This window comes from Rhagoletis zephyria, unplaced genomic scaffold, assembly GCF_001687245.7.
Source record: "Rhagoletis zephyria isolate East Lansing unplaced genomic scaffold, Rhagoletis_zephyria_1.1 Rzeph_scaffold_00235, whole genome shotgun sequence".
Lineage (NCBI taxonomy): Eukaryota > Metazoa > Arthropoda > Insecta > Diptera > Tephritidae > Rhagoletis > Rhagoletis zephyria.
The window spans coordinates 72633-91447 of record NW_016157319.1 but is presented as its reverse complement, the minus strand read 5'-3'; the positions used below and the strand labels follow the sequence as shown (position 1 = coordinate 91447).

At 37.4% G+C, this 18815-nt stretch overlaps 1 protein-coding gene across 1 annotated transcript in view; it reads right to left on the bottom strand.

The window, feature by feature from the left end:
* The window catches only part of kn (EBF transcription factor knot), a 99728-nt gene that overhangs the window by 33293 nt on the left and 47620 nt on the right, over nt 1-18815 (bottom strand). Inside the window, exon 5 of the mRNA XM_017609551.1 lies at nt 14622-14690. Within this exon, the coding sequence (XP_017465040.1) occupies nt 14622-14690 (69 nt within the window). The remainder of the gene's footprint in view (nt 1-14621; nt 14691-18815) is intronic.

Below are 18815 nucleotides of genomic sequence, written 5' to 3'. Positions count from 1 at the left end.
GAAATGTATGGTTCATGGAAAAAAAATTTATACAAATATTTTTTTTTTATTAATAAATAAATATATGATTAAACATACCAAAATCCGAAAATTGGTAAACTTTGGAGACAAAAAAAAAAAACATCTTGAAAGTTCGTGAAATTCTTTTTTTGGTTATGGTAGTTTGGACCTTCTACTAACAGAAACAATCGAAATCTCTTCCAACTTTTTCCAATATTTGAAAATTTTCAATTTTGAAAAGGTGACTAAATGCCTTTTTTTTGGTATTATTTTAGCTGATCTATATTTACAATACTTTTTCTGAATGCCCTAAGATCTAAATTTTTGGTTCGCTTTTCAAAAATAAGGTATTGAATTAAAGCTAAAAGTGCCAAAAAAAAAATTAAGAGGTACAGGGTGCTTTGAAATGAAAAAAATTATCAGCTAATTAAAATACTTAAATATGCATCACGGTATGGGAGCCAAAAACAAAGGTATACGAAGATTTACATATATATATATATACATATATATGAGTAACCGGTACAGAAAAACCGATTTCATTTTTGAAATTAGAGGGGCATAATACTTCTAGGTGTGAAGTTTCAGCCAATTCTGACCACTCCTTCTATTTTTGTCCATCATTTGTATGGAGTCGCGGCACTGTGAGACGTTTTGAGTGGGCCTTTTTGTGTAGTTTGAGGTTAGTTTGCGAACGTAGGCCGTAGTGGGAGCCCACATAAAGGTCTGTCTTGTACTGATTACAAAAAGGTCTACATTAGCCTTGTCTTTTTTCAGGGAATACTTTGACGTCTGTACATTATGCACACTAGCAAGGTTATGGTTGTTGTTGTAGCGACATACTTAGCCTAGATCGGCTTGTCCGTCAATCGTTGGCCTCAAGCTTAACTAAGATCCAGAAAGTGTACAACTCCAAATGGGTTAGTTAAGTGGGGTTTAGGGCCGCATGCGAAGATGTATCGGTGCATAATTATTATTACTGCCTCTGTTTTGTGATCAGCGGTTCTAAATATCTTCACTCTCTTTATGTATAGCTTCGCCTTTGTTACTATTACTGCGGCGATATCGTCTGCAAATCTTATTATTTTCGTCCGAGGAGTCATAAGGATGAGTAGAACCTCCATAAATTAAGTTCCATAGGAGGGCTCCGAGAACGGTTACTTGGGCTACCCCCGTGGAGATGCTGTATGCCTCTATCGCTACGGTATTTCAGATTTCGTTCAGAGAGATAGCACCCGATGATTCGGATGATGTAATTCGGGGACTCCATTTTTATAAGGGTTAACGTTACAACAACACAGTATTCTTTTTTGGCTCCAAGCAACCTTTTCCCTTCGAAGGCTTCTTTGGCTAAGTCAGCCACGGATTTAACGGGCATCAATTGTTGAGCGAGATTTCCTGAAACCAAACTGGTATAGTGACAGAAAGCGTCTCTCTTTATTTCGATCATTATAAGCCTGTTGCTAACAACTTTTTCGAGAATTTGTCCCTGTATGTCCTATAGGCATATTGGCTAAAGGTCGATAGTTCCCCAAGTGTCTTCTTTCGTCTTTTCGGGAAAACGCCCTCATTAAGACAAGTCTGAAACACTTTTACAAACAAATCTGGCCGACTTTTAATTGCCGTTTTCAAAGCTTTGTTAGGTATTTCGTCTTGAATCTTATTACATGCAGACTCTAATTCGTTAATCGTAATTACTGGGACAGTTTGATACCGCTGGGTGAATACCTCCACTACTGTTCTGGCTTCCTGGTTTGGAATTGCATACACCTCCGGTTATTTCCGGTAAGTAGTTTACAACCACGTATTTTTCCTAATCTCGAAGCAAATGGACCGGCTAGATCTATGGCAATCCGCTCGAATGTTGCACCGGAGTTTTACACAGCCTCATCTGGCCATGACTTTTGGATTTCGGTCCTTTAGCCGAAAGGTACACCGCGCAGTTAGCAACCCACTCTGCTACTGATTGACGTCTGCTGGATTCTTTCCAAAGAGTTCGTGATTCGCAGGTGCCCTCCAGTCGGACCTCTATTTAATTCCTGGATAACGTCCGGAATTTTTACTCTTGGGACTACTGCTAGATTGCGGGAGCGCTGGTCATATTCGCTTTCCCATATCCTATACGAACAATCATACTTTGCGATCCGGCTTTCAGCTGCCATTTGCGGTCGATTTTTCGACCAGTTCATATCAAGAAAACGATTCGCTAGTTTAAATTTTGTGTGTGTGTTTTTTTCTTGACTAAGTTTTTAAGTCCACCTCTTTAAAAGTTAAGAAAATACCGTTATTTCTGATAGCGGCCGAATATGGGTTAAAGCTAATTGTTTACGCGTTTGTTGCATAAAAAATTTAAGTCAAATGCATCAGGTAAGTATTGAATTAGCCAACTGACTAAGTGAGTAGTCACGCAAGGCATTCATATTTACTTACCCGTGGACAGTCATACAAATGTTTACCCACCAGGCAGTGGGGTTACTAGCAATCGTCAAAATATACGCGGCAGCGAACTTTCACTGAGAACGGAATTCGGCTGATCGAAAAGCAAACAAAAAATATGAAAAACATGAAAACTCATATGATTTCTGGCTCTGTGCGTGTGCATGTGCGTGCGCGTCTATGTTTGCAAACAAAACACTTTATTGAAACAAGCGACTGTGTAAAAACCACTAATAACAAAATACTGCTACGCGCATCTGTTCCGAGTCGTTGGCCCGCTAAGTGGGTAGGATGTGCACGCGTACGCGAAGGAAATTCCGAGTCCCCAGCACTGTGGTGGCCAGCGACGATGAAACATTTTAACGAAACCTTGTTAAAGCCACACACCGTGAAATACGTAATAATGATCCAACCTTATACTACATGCACTTCATTCACTTAATATTCGGACTCACACGAAGCCTACAAGCCAACAAGCCAACGAGGTAAGCAACAAGGCAGGATGGCTGAAGGAAGGCTGACAATCCAGGCAGGCGACGGCCATTTGAAGCGTCGCAATAATTTCGCTGATACAAATAAAAAGGAGAAGCGCAAAGCAAAAAAATAAATAAATAAAATGAAAAAAAAACTTTACAAAAAAAAAACACAGTGAGACATTGGTGGCAAAGTGTCTTTCCGCCTGTTCGACTAACAAATCATAAATAAAAAGATAAACGCCGAATGACACGCCGCAACAGCCAACCAAATGTAGGCTTTCGGTGGGGAGTGGTAGAAGGCGAGCGCGCGCGCGTAATAAGGTAGCGAAGTGATGATCGAGCGCACCACAGGGACGAGTGAATGACGAGTACGCGCTTGTGAAGCCCGTCGGCGTTGGACAGCAGAAGAAGGGATTTGCGCAACGCGCGGCATGCAAGTGGTGCTCTGCGCTCGCCTGACCATGCAACACACCCAACGTTAAAGCTGTGTACGCGGAGTTGATCGGCGCGGCGGCTATGTGTTTGTGCAAATACAAGTAATTGTAAATTTGGCTGCTTGGTCACTTTTATTTAGCTTTTGTTGATTTTATTTATACAATTTCGGCAACCAGCAACTTCGAAAGACTCTCTACGCAATGACAATGCGCCAAACTGGCCATTGCGTTTACTTACGTCCAACTACTGCCGGAACGCGCGCCAAGGCAAAAGGAACGGCGAAATGGCAGAATTCATAAATAAAACATGTGTGCATACGCAACACGCCGAGCCAGAGAGCTGAGATAACAAAAACACAGCAACCAACCAGCCAGCAAACCAGCCAGGCAGTTAGCCCATGGAGCGCTACTATCAGCAGATATGATGCCAGCGTAGTCGCCACGCTAACGGACTGCGACAATGCGTAGGAAAAAGAATAGCCGCCTCGTAGTTGGTGGCAGACAGTGTTGGTTGTGGCGCGGTAGCACTGTAAGGTATCTGTGCTGCTGTGAACCAGATTGTAAACTTTAATTTTTATACTTCTATTGCCGCGTTGCGCGTCGTCGATATGGGGCGCACTTTTATTGTACACACTTCGTCATCGCTGCCGCCGTCATCCATTGTTGTGCACGCCAGTATTTGATGATCGGGATGTATGAAGATGACATGCTATGAGTTCGCGTAGCAATGACCTACTACATGAATTCTTTACTACCAACCAAACGCGCCTTACTCCTCATACCAGACTTTGGTGACATTTAATCGCTGCGCTAGTTTGTGAATTTTGTGTCCTGCCGCCGTCCTCATCACAGTGGTCGCATCGTTGCTGAGTATGGTGCCGCTGACGGCAGTGTCGGTGGTGATGTTGATGGTGGTGGCAGTGGCGGTGACGATGCCGCCATTGGTGCTGATGTCGTCGTCGTCAACGTCGCTGACTGAGTGTTGAAGTTATGTGGACCTCCATGCAAGTTTGCGCTTTAAAAACAGGCATCCAACTGTTGCAACTTAATGTTCAATACGCTGGCTGGCTGACTGGCTGACTGTCTACCTGCCTGCTAGTCGCATAATTGAAATGCATCACCACAAACAACAATAAATAAGCGAAGAACCCAACAACCAAAGCGGCAATCGAAAGCAGGGTACGTAAGCGATGTTGCAGAGTTTCTTTCTATGCCACATAAACAAGCGGCGGATATGCAGCGCGCGGCAGATCGCAAATGAAATGCAGGTGAGCGCGAGAGGTAGTGTGTGCCGTGCGTGTGGTGGCGGTTGGTGAGGCTTAAAAAGTCGAGTGCACTAACTTCAGGAACTCTGGGTGTCCGGCTTGACTGGCGGTAAAACAATGGCAATCAGCATTACGGTGCCACTTACATTTGTAAGACTTTGGACACACCGCCAGATCCTTTGTGTTTAAATTTTTTTGCTTCTTGTGACGTTGCACTAGGAAGCTATGAACGAATGCTAAATTCCTTTGATCAAATTGCGATAGCGTAGATTGATGGTGTATAATAGTGATTTCAAACATCTATTTCGCATACATAGAATGCTGGCGGCTAAAAAGTGGCTAAGGTAAAGAATGAAGAATTCGTGAACTGGCATTAAAAATAGAACGGAGAATGGTTTAAAACAAGGATATTAACTCAAACGTGTGTTACACTCACGAGCAAATCAAATAGATAAAGTTAGATTTTACGCATGCAGTGAGTGGAATTGCGAAGGTATACAAATTTTATTGTGAGATGAACTTCGGCTATAGTCGACCACGTAGAGAAGAGAGCCAATAGTATTCTTCAGAGACCAAACTGAATTTGAATATTAAAGATTATAACGTACTGTTGGTCCTGAAAGTATCAGAAATTCCGGAATATAAATTTCAGAAAAGTTAATCACTCAAAACTTTAGATAGTGCGAAAAAAGTCCTGAACGATCCCGAAAAAGTCCCATTAAATCCTTGAAGTCTCGCAAAAACCAGAATGACACATACAAAGCGCGAAAGATCGGAGCCTTCAAATATTGGCCGGGCCCGCATCTCAGGTCACAACGTTCATTTTGATCTTAAATTTCCCTTTTTATGAATGCCTTAATTCTTGAAAGGTTCCGAAAAAAACTCAAAATGCTTTGGAAATTTCCTAAAATTTTCGAAAAGTACCGAAAAATAAAACACGAAGAATCTTGAAGAGTTCTGAAAAAAAACAAATACGAAAAATCCCGGAAAGTTCCGAAAAAATTCTGCACCATCCCGAAAAAAATGTTTTGAAAAATTTAACGTGAAAAAACCTGAAGAGTTTCCGAAAAGTAAAACACGGACAATCTCGAAAGATAAAAAAAAATACCGAAGGTTTCGAAAACTGCCGGAAAGTGCTAAAAAAATTCCCAACGATTACGAAAAAATATTAAGAAAATCATTAAGAGTCCCGAAGATACCTAAATCTAAAACCCTAAGAATTCCGAAGAGCCCCGAAAACATCTGGGAAAGTACGGAAAAATTTAAAAAGTTCCCGAAAATTAAAAAAAAAAAACACGCACAATCCCAAAGTCTCGATAAAATCTTGAACAGTTGTGCAAAAACCAAAAAAATCAGGAAAAATCTTTTTTCGAAATTGCATATCCAAGAGTATATTTAGATCTTAAGTTTGCTTTTTATGAATGTCTAATTTTCCCAAAGTTCCGAAAACTCGAAAAAAAGTTCAGATGACGGAAATTCGTTCTAAAATAAATTATTTAGCAAAAATGCCTAAACGTGTCGAAAAGTGCCAAAATATCCGGAAAAATAAAACCTGAGAAATCCATAAAATTCGCGAAATAAAACGAGAAGAAGTCGGAAAGTCCTAAAAAAATCGCAAGAAAATTCGACCTGAAATTTAAAACGAAGAATCCCGTAAAGTTCCAAAAAATAAGCTAAGCTATTCCGAAAAAAACAAGAAAATAAGGCAGTTCAGAAAAAGCTCCGAAAATTTCTCGAAAAAATTAAACTGAAAGAATCCCGGTAAGTTCTGGAAAAACCCTGAAATATCCCGAAGAAATATTTCAGGGCAGTGCGCGCTTCCACTCCGCAGGACCCGAGTTCAAACCCTGGTCAAAGCAACATCGCAAAAAATGTAGAAAAAATGTTTTTTCTTAACAGCGGTCGTCCGTCGGCAGGCAATGGCAAACCTCCGATCGTATTTCTGCCATGAAAAACAGCTTCTCATAAAAATACAATCGCCGTTCGGAGTCGGCGTAAAACTGTAGGTCCCTTCGCCTTGTGTGACAATATCAAGGCGCACGCCACAAGTCGGAGGAGAAGCTCGGCCAAACACTAACATATGTGTAAGCGCCAATCTATTATTATTATTATTATTATCCCGAAGAAATTTCGGGAAAAACTTGATTCAATTCAGGAGTACCGAAAAAATCTAAAAATTTCCCAAAAACAAGGAGAATCGACAAGCTAAAAACAAAATTTTCTCAACTTTTGCCTTTAATTTAGAATCGAACACGAAATCAATCAAAAGGCGAAATTTTTTGGTAGAAACGAAATCACCATTAGATTAATATCGTCGCCGTATGCCAGAAACATGAATGTGTAAAAATTAAAATTTTGGGAAATCAAGTTTAAAGTTTTTTTTTTACCAGACTTAACTCTACATTTATGCAATTTAAATTGTAAGATATGTGGTTTCCGTGTACGCATGGTATTCTGGGCTTTGGTATAACATATAACATCCAAAGGTTAATCAAGTCAACCCAATAACTCAAAACTGATAAATTTGAACATTCATGCCTCTGACATAAGGGTGGCGATATGTTCTTGAAAAGGTAGGCGAGCTAAAATGGGCTACATAATAAAGATTCCTTTTTTTTTGAAGCCTATGGGCATGAAAGTCATCTTAGCTCGATTTACATGCCACAAATTTTACAGCACTCGTACTTACATGCATACTTAGTATCTATTTACATATGTATGTGCCCTAAAGTCTCTTGAGAATTTATTAAATTTTTTGAATTTCCAGTTAATTTGCTTTGACACCCCATGCAAATATATGTACATCCTCACACGTATGTTTATGTTGTTTTATATGTATAGATATGTATGAAAACAATGATTCAGCTGCATTCATTTTAATGCGCCAAAGTCATTAGCTTTTACGGGAGTGCACTTTCTTCACCCACCAAACTATGGCAATGAGCACGTCCTACAATGTTTTATATCAAATTGACCATTGAAATATATTTCATATCTAGTATATCAAACGCATATGTTTGTTAGTCAACATACATATATAAATATTTTTTCATGCTGCAATTGTATGCTTGTAGTATGTATGTAGGTAGATATTTTAATTTTCTAAATGCATTTGGAAATTGTCAGCAGTGAATAAAGTGGCAATGCAAAAAAAGTGTATGGCTTGCAAAAGCGCGAACGACGAACAAAAACAACAAAACAAAACCGCCGCTGTGTGGTCAACCCCCCAATAAAATTTAATATTTGCGAGCAAATGGTTCGCAGTTTAGTAAGAGACATAGGACAATTTGACGGCTGCGAAAAAACGCAGTGCATTTTATAGTAAGTACGAGTATTGATGTTGTGGTAAGTATGCACGTAATATGCAAAGCTAGGACTTATAAATCAAGCTGGTAATTGCTGAAGCGTTGGAGGCATACATATGTTATATACTGTTTGGACTAGAGCGGCGAAAAAAAATCAATTACTCTACAAGTATATTTGTAGATATATTAACTCTTTAAATTGCTTAACACTTGACAAGAAATTTATTCATTTGTTTGCTACCCACCTCGGCAATATTTAGGTTTTGACGTTTTTTTTTTCGTTAGAACCAGGCACAAAATAACGCGTGCAGAACATTATGATGTTAGTCCTTACGATTCTTTAAGGACGGCTTATTGTCCTAGGAGTTTAGTAGTCGGATCTCGAACCATTTACCTTAAAAATTGACTTATAACCCTCTAACACAAACAATTTACAGTTGAACTAAGAGCTGAACTTATAAGCAAGTTCAAAGGAGATATGAAAACAAATCCTCTGCCTACATCTGCAACGACAAAAGAGCGCTTTTACACCTTGAACTCCCATATCATACTTTCGCAACTTCAATGAGCTTCTCTCGTAGGATATGTTTTGGGCGTAACTGGCTTATATCAGTTAAATATTTTCAGCTCAGCTGTGTTTGCTTAAACCAATCACAACCGAAACATATTCTTCGGGAAAAGCTTTTTGGAGCTTTCTATAGGTTTTATATGGACGCGCTTACGACTTTATATGAAAATCTCCAAAGCACTAAGAAAACAAATCCTCTCCTGACATAAGCATTAACCAGGGTGAGCTTTTACTCAGTGTTCGCCATATAAAACTTTCAAATCGTATAAAGTTTCTCCTGCGGGATAGACCTTCGTCGTGGCTCACTTACATCGGTGATGTTCAGAGAGAGCTTTTACTCCGTAAGATGTAAGTTAAGTCTTGAAAAGCACCACTGCTCATGAAGAACTAAACTGAATGTTTACAAAAAATGTACGATAAATTGAATTTTAGATGAAATCAGTTCCGCGATGGCCAGTTAGAGCTTTTACCCCGTGTGCTTTAATATAAAATCTTTGAAATCCGTAAAAAGCTCTTGCCTCGGAATATATTTTGGTCAAGGTTTATAACAGTAAAAGCTTTTACTCCGCGTGCTCTCATTTGAAAACTCGAAAACTTTCTCTCATGACACATGTTTGTTTTGGTCTTTACCGGCTCGAATAAGGGCCTTCCGATATAGAATCAAAAGAAATCTTTAAAAAGTGTATATGAGTACCAAAAGCTTGTACTCACAGCTGTAATTAAAAAAATAAAAAGCTGTTATTATTTTTACAGAAAAAAATGTCGGCAAAAGCTCGGCCAAAAGTTCGGCTGGAAAAAAGTTCAACAATGCAGCAACTTTATTCGAATACTAAATGTAAATACGTAGATCAATGACGACCAGAAAAAACTGTTGCTTTCTGTGAAAAGCTTTAAAAATCTTGTTAGATCAGTAACGGGTAGAGGGAGCTTTCAACCGTTACATGTTTATAAAACATATGTGTATAGAACAGCGACGGGCAGAGAGAGCTTTTACTCTGCTAGCGTCTATACAAAATATATAGAAAACTTAAAAAACCTTTGCTCGCGGGCAAGGCAGACCCATCTCCGGCATGGAATATTTAAAAAAGCACTGCACGCGAACAACCGGTGCGCCTTACCGAATCAGATAGATTGGCTGGAACAGGAACTTTCCAAAGCTAAAGAATCTGTAAGTAATTAATGATTTTCTGATGACTCCAAGTTTATTTAATAATATATATATCTAATAATAGATTGGCGCTGACACATATGTTAGTGTTTGGCCGAGCTTCTCCTCCGACTTTTGGTGTGCGCCTTGATGTTGTCACACAAAGCGGAGGAACCTACAGTTTTACGCCGACTATGAACGGCGATTGTATTTTTATGAGAAGCTGTTTTTCATGGCGGAAAAACACTCGGAGGTTTGCCATTGCCTACCGAGGGACGACCGCTGTTAAGAAAAAACCTTTTTCTATATTTTTTTGCGATGTTGCTTTGACCAGGGTTTGAATCCAGGTGCTGCGGAGTGGAAGCGCGCATTGCTTACCAATATCACCACAGCGGCCGACAAGTTTATTTAAAGACCCATAAAACCTCCTTTTTGTACGCATCTATATAGGACTAGCAGCATTACCAACAGAAAGCAAGCGAGTAGCTTATGACCATGTTCCGTTGCTAATCCGTCACTAATGGCCAAAGCAGAGATCTCAATACAAATAAGCCTTCATACGAAGTAAGTTTTTGACGTGATACGTCCGAAAGTAATAAAAGTATCAATACTAAATTTTTCTGAGGGTAGAATTTAAATGAATTCACCGAAGAACAGTTTTCTACACCACGCTGTGGAAAATTTACTTCCGAAGGGTCGTTTGAAGTTCGACACTAGATATCTACATTCTTCCACCGGTTATATGGCTCACCAAAAACCGACTACTACTCGCCAATCTTAAGTAACATTGCACACCAAAGCGAAGGTTAGATATTACACAGGTTTAACTTATCTCCGCCGAATATTATCGGCACAAGTATCTTGAAAACGTTATGAGTTACAGAGAGACAGCCGTTACAGCTCTAAGGTAAGTACCCTCAGTGCTCATGGGTAATTAGTTTTAGCTGTTGCTGCCTTTTAGACTGTCGACTACCAGACAGACGGCCAGCCAATCACTCGGTAATAAGCGCACGCGCTTTTCTTCTTCCTCCCTCCTCTGCAGCCATGCTTTGTCAATTTTTATTGCTAAGCCAATTAAGCGGAATATTTTCTCAATTTCATGTTTCAATTTTTGGCCGCCGTTGCATAACATGCCACAAATTGCGTGCGTGCTCTTTGCCACTACATTTGCGGGGCAGCAGCAAGCGCATCATCATCATCATCATTTCATGCGGCCGCAATAAGAGCAGCGGCTATGTACAGTGGCAGTGGCAGCCTCACTGCATGCAATTATCATAATTTGTTTGACACGTGACAATAAAGGTGGAGGAGGAGGAGGAGCAGGAGAAACAGGATGAGTTAGGTTAGAATTAGTCAGGAAAAGGTTATGAAGTGGATATGGAGAAAACCAAATGGGCGTGTGGGTGCGACAAATTGTAACAAGCGAAGTAGGATTTTCGGTGTAACGGTATCATTTTACAATTTTTTTTTTTTGTCTTTGAGTGTGCATAGAAAATTGAGGGTTTTGCGGATAATGTAGAACACTTGCGCGGTAGATAGGATGCAGTTGCGAGTTGTAAAAGCAAGAAAAAAATAAGTAAAAATATAGAATATACTCGCAGTAATGTGCATGCAGAGATATTAGAATGCCTCGGAAAAAATGAAAAAAATATTTGCCGTTCCAGCCTAATAGGTTGATATGCATTTTTTCTAACTATCAACAAACTATTTCAACTCAACTTAGCGTCATTTCGTGGATTAAATTGTTTTTTTTTTTTCTTTACAGTGAATCTTAAACACCTATATAACCGAAAAATTTAAAATTCGAGAGGTCTGCATCAAAGTATTTATAAGCAATGCCGATATATTCGATTTTCAATTCAATTTTTAATTTTTAACCATCAATGGAATTAAATTTTTTTTAGGACATTCTATTATAGCTTGAATAGTCCTGTTGATTTATACGTTTTTCAAAAATTTTAGCAAAATTATGTATCAGAAAAAATATTTAAAAATTTCGTATAAAAAATAAAAGTAAAAAAAAATTTTATGTACATTTTTTTTTTTTTAGAAAATTAGCGCTTTCATGCAGCAATACTTCATTTTATATATTGTTATAAAGATTTATAGGGGATGAAGGGTTAATTTCTAATAAGAGGAAAAATAAATAATAGTCGTCTTCAAATTTCCATGATAGCAGCTTTGAAACTTTAGAGATCTGCATCATAAATTTTTAAAATGGTGGTAATAGTTACAAATCAATCAAAGTAGTTTTCGACACTCTTGAATGGCTCAGTTATATTTTCAACGATTTATATTTCTTTCAAATACGCCAAAAATTTCGTTGTAAGAAAATATAGGAAAATTTTTAAGGTGTAATAGGGTTAATATTTCCAGGTAATAGTAAATTAAAATAGTAGCAGGAATGGAAAATTGGTTCGCAAAAAATTACTTTATAAAAAATTTCTATGGTAGGAACATTAAAACTTTAGAGGTCTTCCTCATAAGTTCTAAAGATGGAGGAAATAGATTGAAATCAACGAAATTTTCCATAAATTGTTAATTTTTTTTTTTCATAAAAACTGAAATAGCTATGTTAATATCTATATTTCTTAAAAAAAAAATTATTCTTCCATTTAACAAAATTTCGTTATGGAAAGTTTGAAAATCATGGTGCGTGAATGGGTTAATTTTTCAAAAGAGAAATTAGTCAAAATGCAACGGTTTATACCAGGAAACTCGGTTTCTAAATAGTTAATTTATGCAAAATTTTGATTTAAAAATTCACTCAACAAATTTTTTCACTGTGTGCATGGGTTTATTTCTAATGAAAGTATCAATCAGTTGAAATAGTCGCGCGTATCATGGAAATTAGAATCGCTTTTAAAATGGTTATAACGGGTGATTTTTTTGAGGTTAGGATTTTCATGCATTAGTATTTGACAGATCACGTGGGATTTCAGACATGGTGTCAAAGAGAAAGATGCTCAGTATGCTTTGANATGGCCATTTTGAGGGAAAACTTCGGAGAACAATTCATCTCAAGAAATGGACCGGTAAGTTGGCCACCAAGATCATGCGATTTGACGCCTTTAGACTATTTTTTGTGGGGCTACGTCAAGTCTAAAGTCTACAGAAATAAGCCAGCAACTATTCCAGCTTTGGAAGACAACATTTCCGAAGAAATTCGGGCTATTCCGGCCGAAATGCTCGAAAAAGTTGCCCAAAATTGGACTTTCCGAATGGACCACCTAAGACGCAGCCGCGGTCAACATTTAAATGAAATTATCTTCAAAAAGTAAATGTCATGGACCAATCTAACGTTTCAAATAAAGAACCGATGAGATTTTGCAAATTTTATGCGTTTTTTTAAAAAAAAAAGTTATCAAGCTCTTAAAAAATCACCCGTTATTAGGAAAACTCAAAAAAAAAATTAACATTTGGAGCCGAAAAAAAATTTGCTATTAAAATTGTTGAGAACTTTTTACGGTGTGCATGGGTTAATTTCTTAGAAAAAGCAGTGAAAGAATATATAAAATTAATAGCCGTGCATGCTATGAAAAGGAAAATAGCTTTCCAAATGGTTACGTTCGTCAAGTTTTAGAAGTTTAACCTTTGCGTACCGAAAAATTTTGTTATGATTTATTTTTGATAAGTTTTTAGGGCGTTTGGGCTTTAATTTATAAAAACAAAAATAAATAAGAAACAAGTTATTACAAAATTTATGCATAGCTTGGAATAAAAATCGGTTCTAGGAACTTAAATTGAAAATGCCGAAAGACTTTTTTATTTTTTAAAGACGTTCGTTGCAGATACCTTAAATTTACATCTTTATCTTATGCTATTTGCTGGGGTAACAAATTCTTCCAGCTTGTAAAGTTTTTTTATGAAAAAATTATGTTTAGAGGCCTGACTGACTAATGGCCGGGAATTGGGCCTAAATATTTTCTTGATAGTGATAATAAAGTAAGGTAAAATTTGAAATTCGGCTGCAGAAAAAGAGTATTTTCTTTTTAAGAAGCACGAGGCAATCTAATGCCTATACATATGTACTGCAGCTGGCTGCGTTAAAAATGCATGCTAAAATATGATTTTGAAATATTTTTTAAAGGTTGTGCGTGCTATGTGGCTGTAAGGAAGTTCTCATAAATGCCAATGTGCATTCAATTGCAAATATATGTACATATGACCACCTTATGCCACTACTTGCTCATTGCCATACAAGGAAGAAGCAGTAAGGGAAGAAAAATAAGTCCTTGCGCCAAAATATGAGCCGATCTCGTTATGCGCTGCACTCGATAAGAATAATGTCAATAAATCAATGATATGCACTTTTGACAGCAGCCACAAAAGGAGTGTCGCACAAGCACACAAGTCGAAGGAAGCACTTATGAAGGACGTACAATATACATATTTATGGGCGCTGACTATGCTTGCTGTGGCGATAGAAGCAAGAGGCAGCTTTCGCAAGGACCTACGCCTATCCCAAGTGCTACAAACACACACAGCAAGCTCCGCTGCAAGCTGCCGCTGCCACAGTTGCACACATAAACACAGACATTATAAAGCATCCTTCAGCTTCAATGAAATGATGAAAAGCAGCTTAAAAGCAATACATACATACATACATATTTTTGTAAAGATATTGCGGCATCAGCCGCTTGCCACAACTCCGGGCGCACGGACTTGACTGGAAGCCATCGTGGCATATGGCAAGCAAGCTCAATTGCTGTAAGCGCTTATTTTTCTTAAGTACATACGAGTACTATTATTGTTGCTCATATTTGTTGTTTTCATTGGCGTTGTTGTTGTCTTTTCGCATTGCGCGTATGCAAATTGGTTGCGGCATTGTCACGAAATTACAATAACAATAAGAAAGCTTATAGTAGCACCAGCAGCAACATCAATAATGTCAACACAATAATGTCCTCGCTGTTAATCTTTTTGTTGTTGTTATTGCTGCTGTTTTTGTTGCGGTGTAATAAATATGTTTTATATTTTTGCTACTTACCGATCAATAATGACAGGATCTGATGGTGTCTCATTGCGGTTGCCGCAACTTTTTTTATCACAACAGCGACTGTAAAGGGGGAAAGAGAGAGAGAAAGAGAGAAGTGGTAAATCATGAGTGAGAGATGGTGATATGTATGAAAAAATTTGTGCTTATGTACAATATTTGCAAATATTGAAAATATTGCAGCTACGATATGATGAAAATGAAATGTCGACACTTGTTAAAATTAATTTTTGGAGGCAAAAAAATCGCTTAATTTAATGAGTTGGATGTCTACTTAAATACATATGTATGTATGTATATATGTGTGTACGAATGCAAGTATGTACGTAAGTATGCATTTAATATTTTTTATCTGTAAAAGCATCAGTGATGACGTTTTAATTTAAATTCTAAATAAATTTTTTTTATCATTAAATTCCGAGGCGTTTTTAGCAGAACTTCGCCCTTTCTTTAACGACTAATGCATTAAGATACCGAAAAAAGTTAAATTTAAAAATTTTAAGCACTGCCAATTTTAAATGCCAATGCCAAATTTGTGTGCAACAAATTTTAAGAAAATCGTTAAAAACTTCCACAAAATTATTTTATGTTGGTAACGCTACTAAACACTTTTCTAGAGTAAATGTGTCTGAACACATTTTCAATATTCTAATACTAACTTTGTTATATTTAAATTTTATTGGAGCGTAAAATGCTCTAAAAACATTTTGAGAATAATTTTCATAATGAAACATTTTTTAATATTTTAATAGTTGGCAACCCTACCAATACTACAACTTTGTTTTTATATGTAGGTGGGAACTCTATTTTTATCTAATTTATTTGTAGCGTAAAATGCTTTAAAAACTTCTTGAAACTAGCTTTTAAACGTTTAATAAACGTTTAATTTACGTTAGCACATTTTCTTAAATATTTAAATTTTTTTTTTTAAATGTGGGATCTTATCAAACTTATTTGTAACGTAAAATGCTTTAAAAACTTCTTGATTTATGTCCATATTAATAATTTTTATAATAAATTAATTTTAAATATTTCAATAGTTGGCAACCCTATTCAAAATTTTTCTGAATTTAAGTTTTTTCCGATAACTTTTCGCCTGATGCCAGTACTGCAAAACTTTGACGAAACAACCTTTTAATTTAAATAAATCTTTTTTTATATTTTAATCGGTTTTAATTTTTATAGGTGAAATCTCCATTGTAAGCAATTATTTAATTGTACCATGAAATGCTGTAAAACTTTTTAATTTATACAAGAATACGAATGTTTTTCGTAATAAATAAATTTTGAAAGTTTTGAAAAGGCGACAACCCTATTCAAAAATTTATCTGAATACAAATACTGTAAAATTTTAATTAAATAAATAATTAAATTAATAAATTTTTTTATAGTCGGCAACTCTACTTGAAAATACTTTTAGATTTGTGTATTCTTGAATAAATTTCAAATAATATGGGTACCAGTTTTAAGATTTTATCTTACGAAATTTTGTAACCAAAATCTAAAAATTTGATTTTCATTTTTTTTTAGAAAGTCCCTATATAAAGCCAATACGGTTTGGTGATCCTGGTAAACCTCAACGCTAGGAAGGATGTGCGGGCCAAATACAACAAGAAAATCAAAAAGGCTGAAAGGGAAAGTTTACGAATCTTCTCTGAACTAATTTTTTTTAACCCCTACAGCTGCAAGGCTGTCAAGAGGAAGGGTAGAAACGAAATTGGCGCTTAGGCTGCCAAACTGAGCCTACACAAGTATTGAAGAGGAAAGATAATTCACTCTGCCTGGCACGCACTTTCCCGATTTCATCAGTCTTGAACTAAAGCTGGAACGCAGAGCTAACAGTCCGGCTCAGTTGGATTGAAGGCTGACAAAAAAAACTTTATACTCGGGAATCGATCTATTCGGCGATCGGAGCTTTTAATAAAATCATAGCCCCTGCCCAGAGCTTATATATGTACATATGTACATACATAGGTCAGGGAGGACTTCGGATATCCAAAGTGTATTCGAAAGTGGATAATCAGTTCGTTACATGTAGACGTTTTCCTTGCACTAAGAAATGTACAGACAACTAAATATACGTAGTTGGATAGGAGTTTACCTTCGAACCAGGATTGTTGAAACCAAAACCAGCTGAAAGCAAAAAGAGTATGCCCACAGGGAATGTTCCTGCCCTCCTCTATGTGGCCTAATACTAGACGAATTTCTGCAGCTACTTTCGGAAAATGGCATCCACTGTCAAGGGTATTTAGATGACAAAGTCATATGAGTAAGCATAATCCGCGATATGCGCTAAGATGTGGCTCAACATCATATTAGCCAAATTCCTTTCACTAGAAGGACAGCCCTTCATGGTGTGAGGAGTATAACTCTAGGTGGATTTCTAGTTATTTTGACTAGCAAAGTGAAGTATAATTCTGGCGTATATGGTGCCAGAGCTATAATATCCGTGCCAATAGAAAGTTACCCGTGCATTTTTCAGAAAAAAGTCTACGCCATCTACGCCAATCTGTCTGTATGCGGGGATATATCTTCGCAAGAGCTATCAGAGAATCGTCATTGTCAGTGATAGCCAGGCGGCACTCAAAGCTCTTTCATCTCTTGGGTGCGCAGATAAAGTTAACTCCTTTGGAAGTTACATTATCTGTATGGATTCCTGCTCACAAGATAAAAGAGGGAAATAAGATAGCGGACAGAGTAGCCAGAAAAGCGCCAGCCACACCACAATTGAGAAGAAGCCTTACCTGGCAATAGGTTTAAATAGGATCCATGAATAGCTACAAAATGAAAGACGAAATACCACGTTTATTAACTCTGGCTCAGTAGGACTACGCCAGGAAAAGTGCTTGCTTGGGCTGAAGCGTCACTTTCAAAAACTATGCGCTCTTCCGTTTCTGTCACACGCCCAAAGAGATATTTTTACACCTTTAAGTCGGATTGCGATGCCATTGCCAGAAAACGCTAGATAAACCTTGTGTAGCCTAAGTACAAACACATTATCTTCTCAAAACGTCGAGTATTATATGGGCTTTGAGGCTTAACTGAAATTATGAAATTTCACACAAATGTATATGGCATAAATATAATTTCTTGCATAAACCTCTTAAAAAAGAATTCAACATTCAGCCATTGAAAGGACACTTTCACCTCACCAATTTGACAATTCATTTGGCGTAACAAGCTAAAGCTATGTCGCAGCTGCAGTACCATTATATGGACACTACTGCCCCAAACCTGTGCGCCGTTAAAGCCGGTGAAAAGTCAACGACGCGCCAACGACACCGTCACCGCCACCGACATCACCATTGCTATTGCCATTTCGACAATTTCACAAAACGAAGAAATAAAATTACCTTTCACGTTTTGCATCATTTTTGTTGTTATTTTATTGACTGTAGTAAAGAAGCAGAAGCGGCAGTAAAGGGGAGAAAAATGGGCATGCGACTTTGGCAGACAGTTTATTAGCAACAATCGACCGCTACGCGCTTTGTTGAGCAAAGTAAAAGTGTGCGCAAGTTGGGGGTGTCAGTGGGTTCGTGCGTACTGGTGACCCTGTATGAAATTTGTACATTGTTTTTGTTTTTAGTATTTCCAAAAGTCTACTTTTTTCTTACAGCTTGGTAAATGCTAAATTTGAAGAGAGAATATGGACTCTTAATTAAATTTGAGTGAAAATAGTCAGAGGTGTAGGGCGAACTTTTTTCTGATATGGTCTAAAGGACATACATACATACATATATGGTCATGGAAAGATTTTGACTGAGCTCCCGTAGCTCTTTGAAAGTTAAACTACGTATTTGCAGTCCCGACCATAGCTACATATATAATTCGGGATACTATAACCTTCAAGAGACGTGCCAAAACTAGAAATGTCAGAAGGGGCAAGTCTAGCTGCATATGTATATATACGCAGAGGGTTCAAAGCTCGAATGTAGGGTTGGTGGTGATGTATGTATATTCCTAAGTATTTGGAAGTATCTGAATATTTAAATCAGCTTGGGTCTTCCAGACGATCTTTCAGGCTGAGCTGATGGCAATCAACAAAGCAGCAGTACTGCTAAGGCGTGTTACTATATATGGAACCGATATCTATTTTTTTTTCGGCAGAGTTATTAGCTTCGAAAGGAACTTCAAAATTTAATTAGGGAATAAAGAAAGCTCCAAGATCAAAAGGCTCGCCAAGGAGGC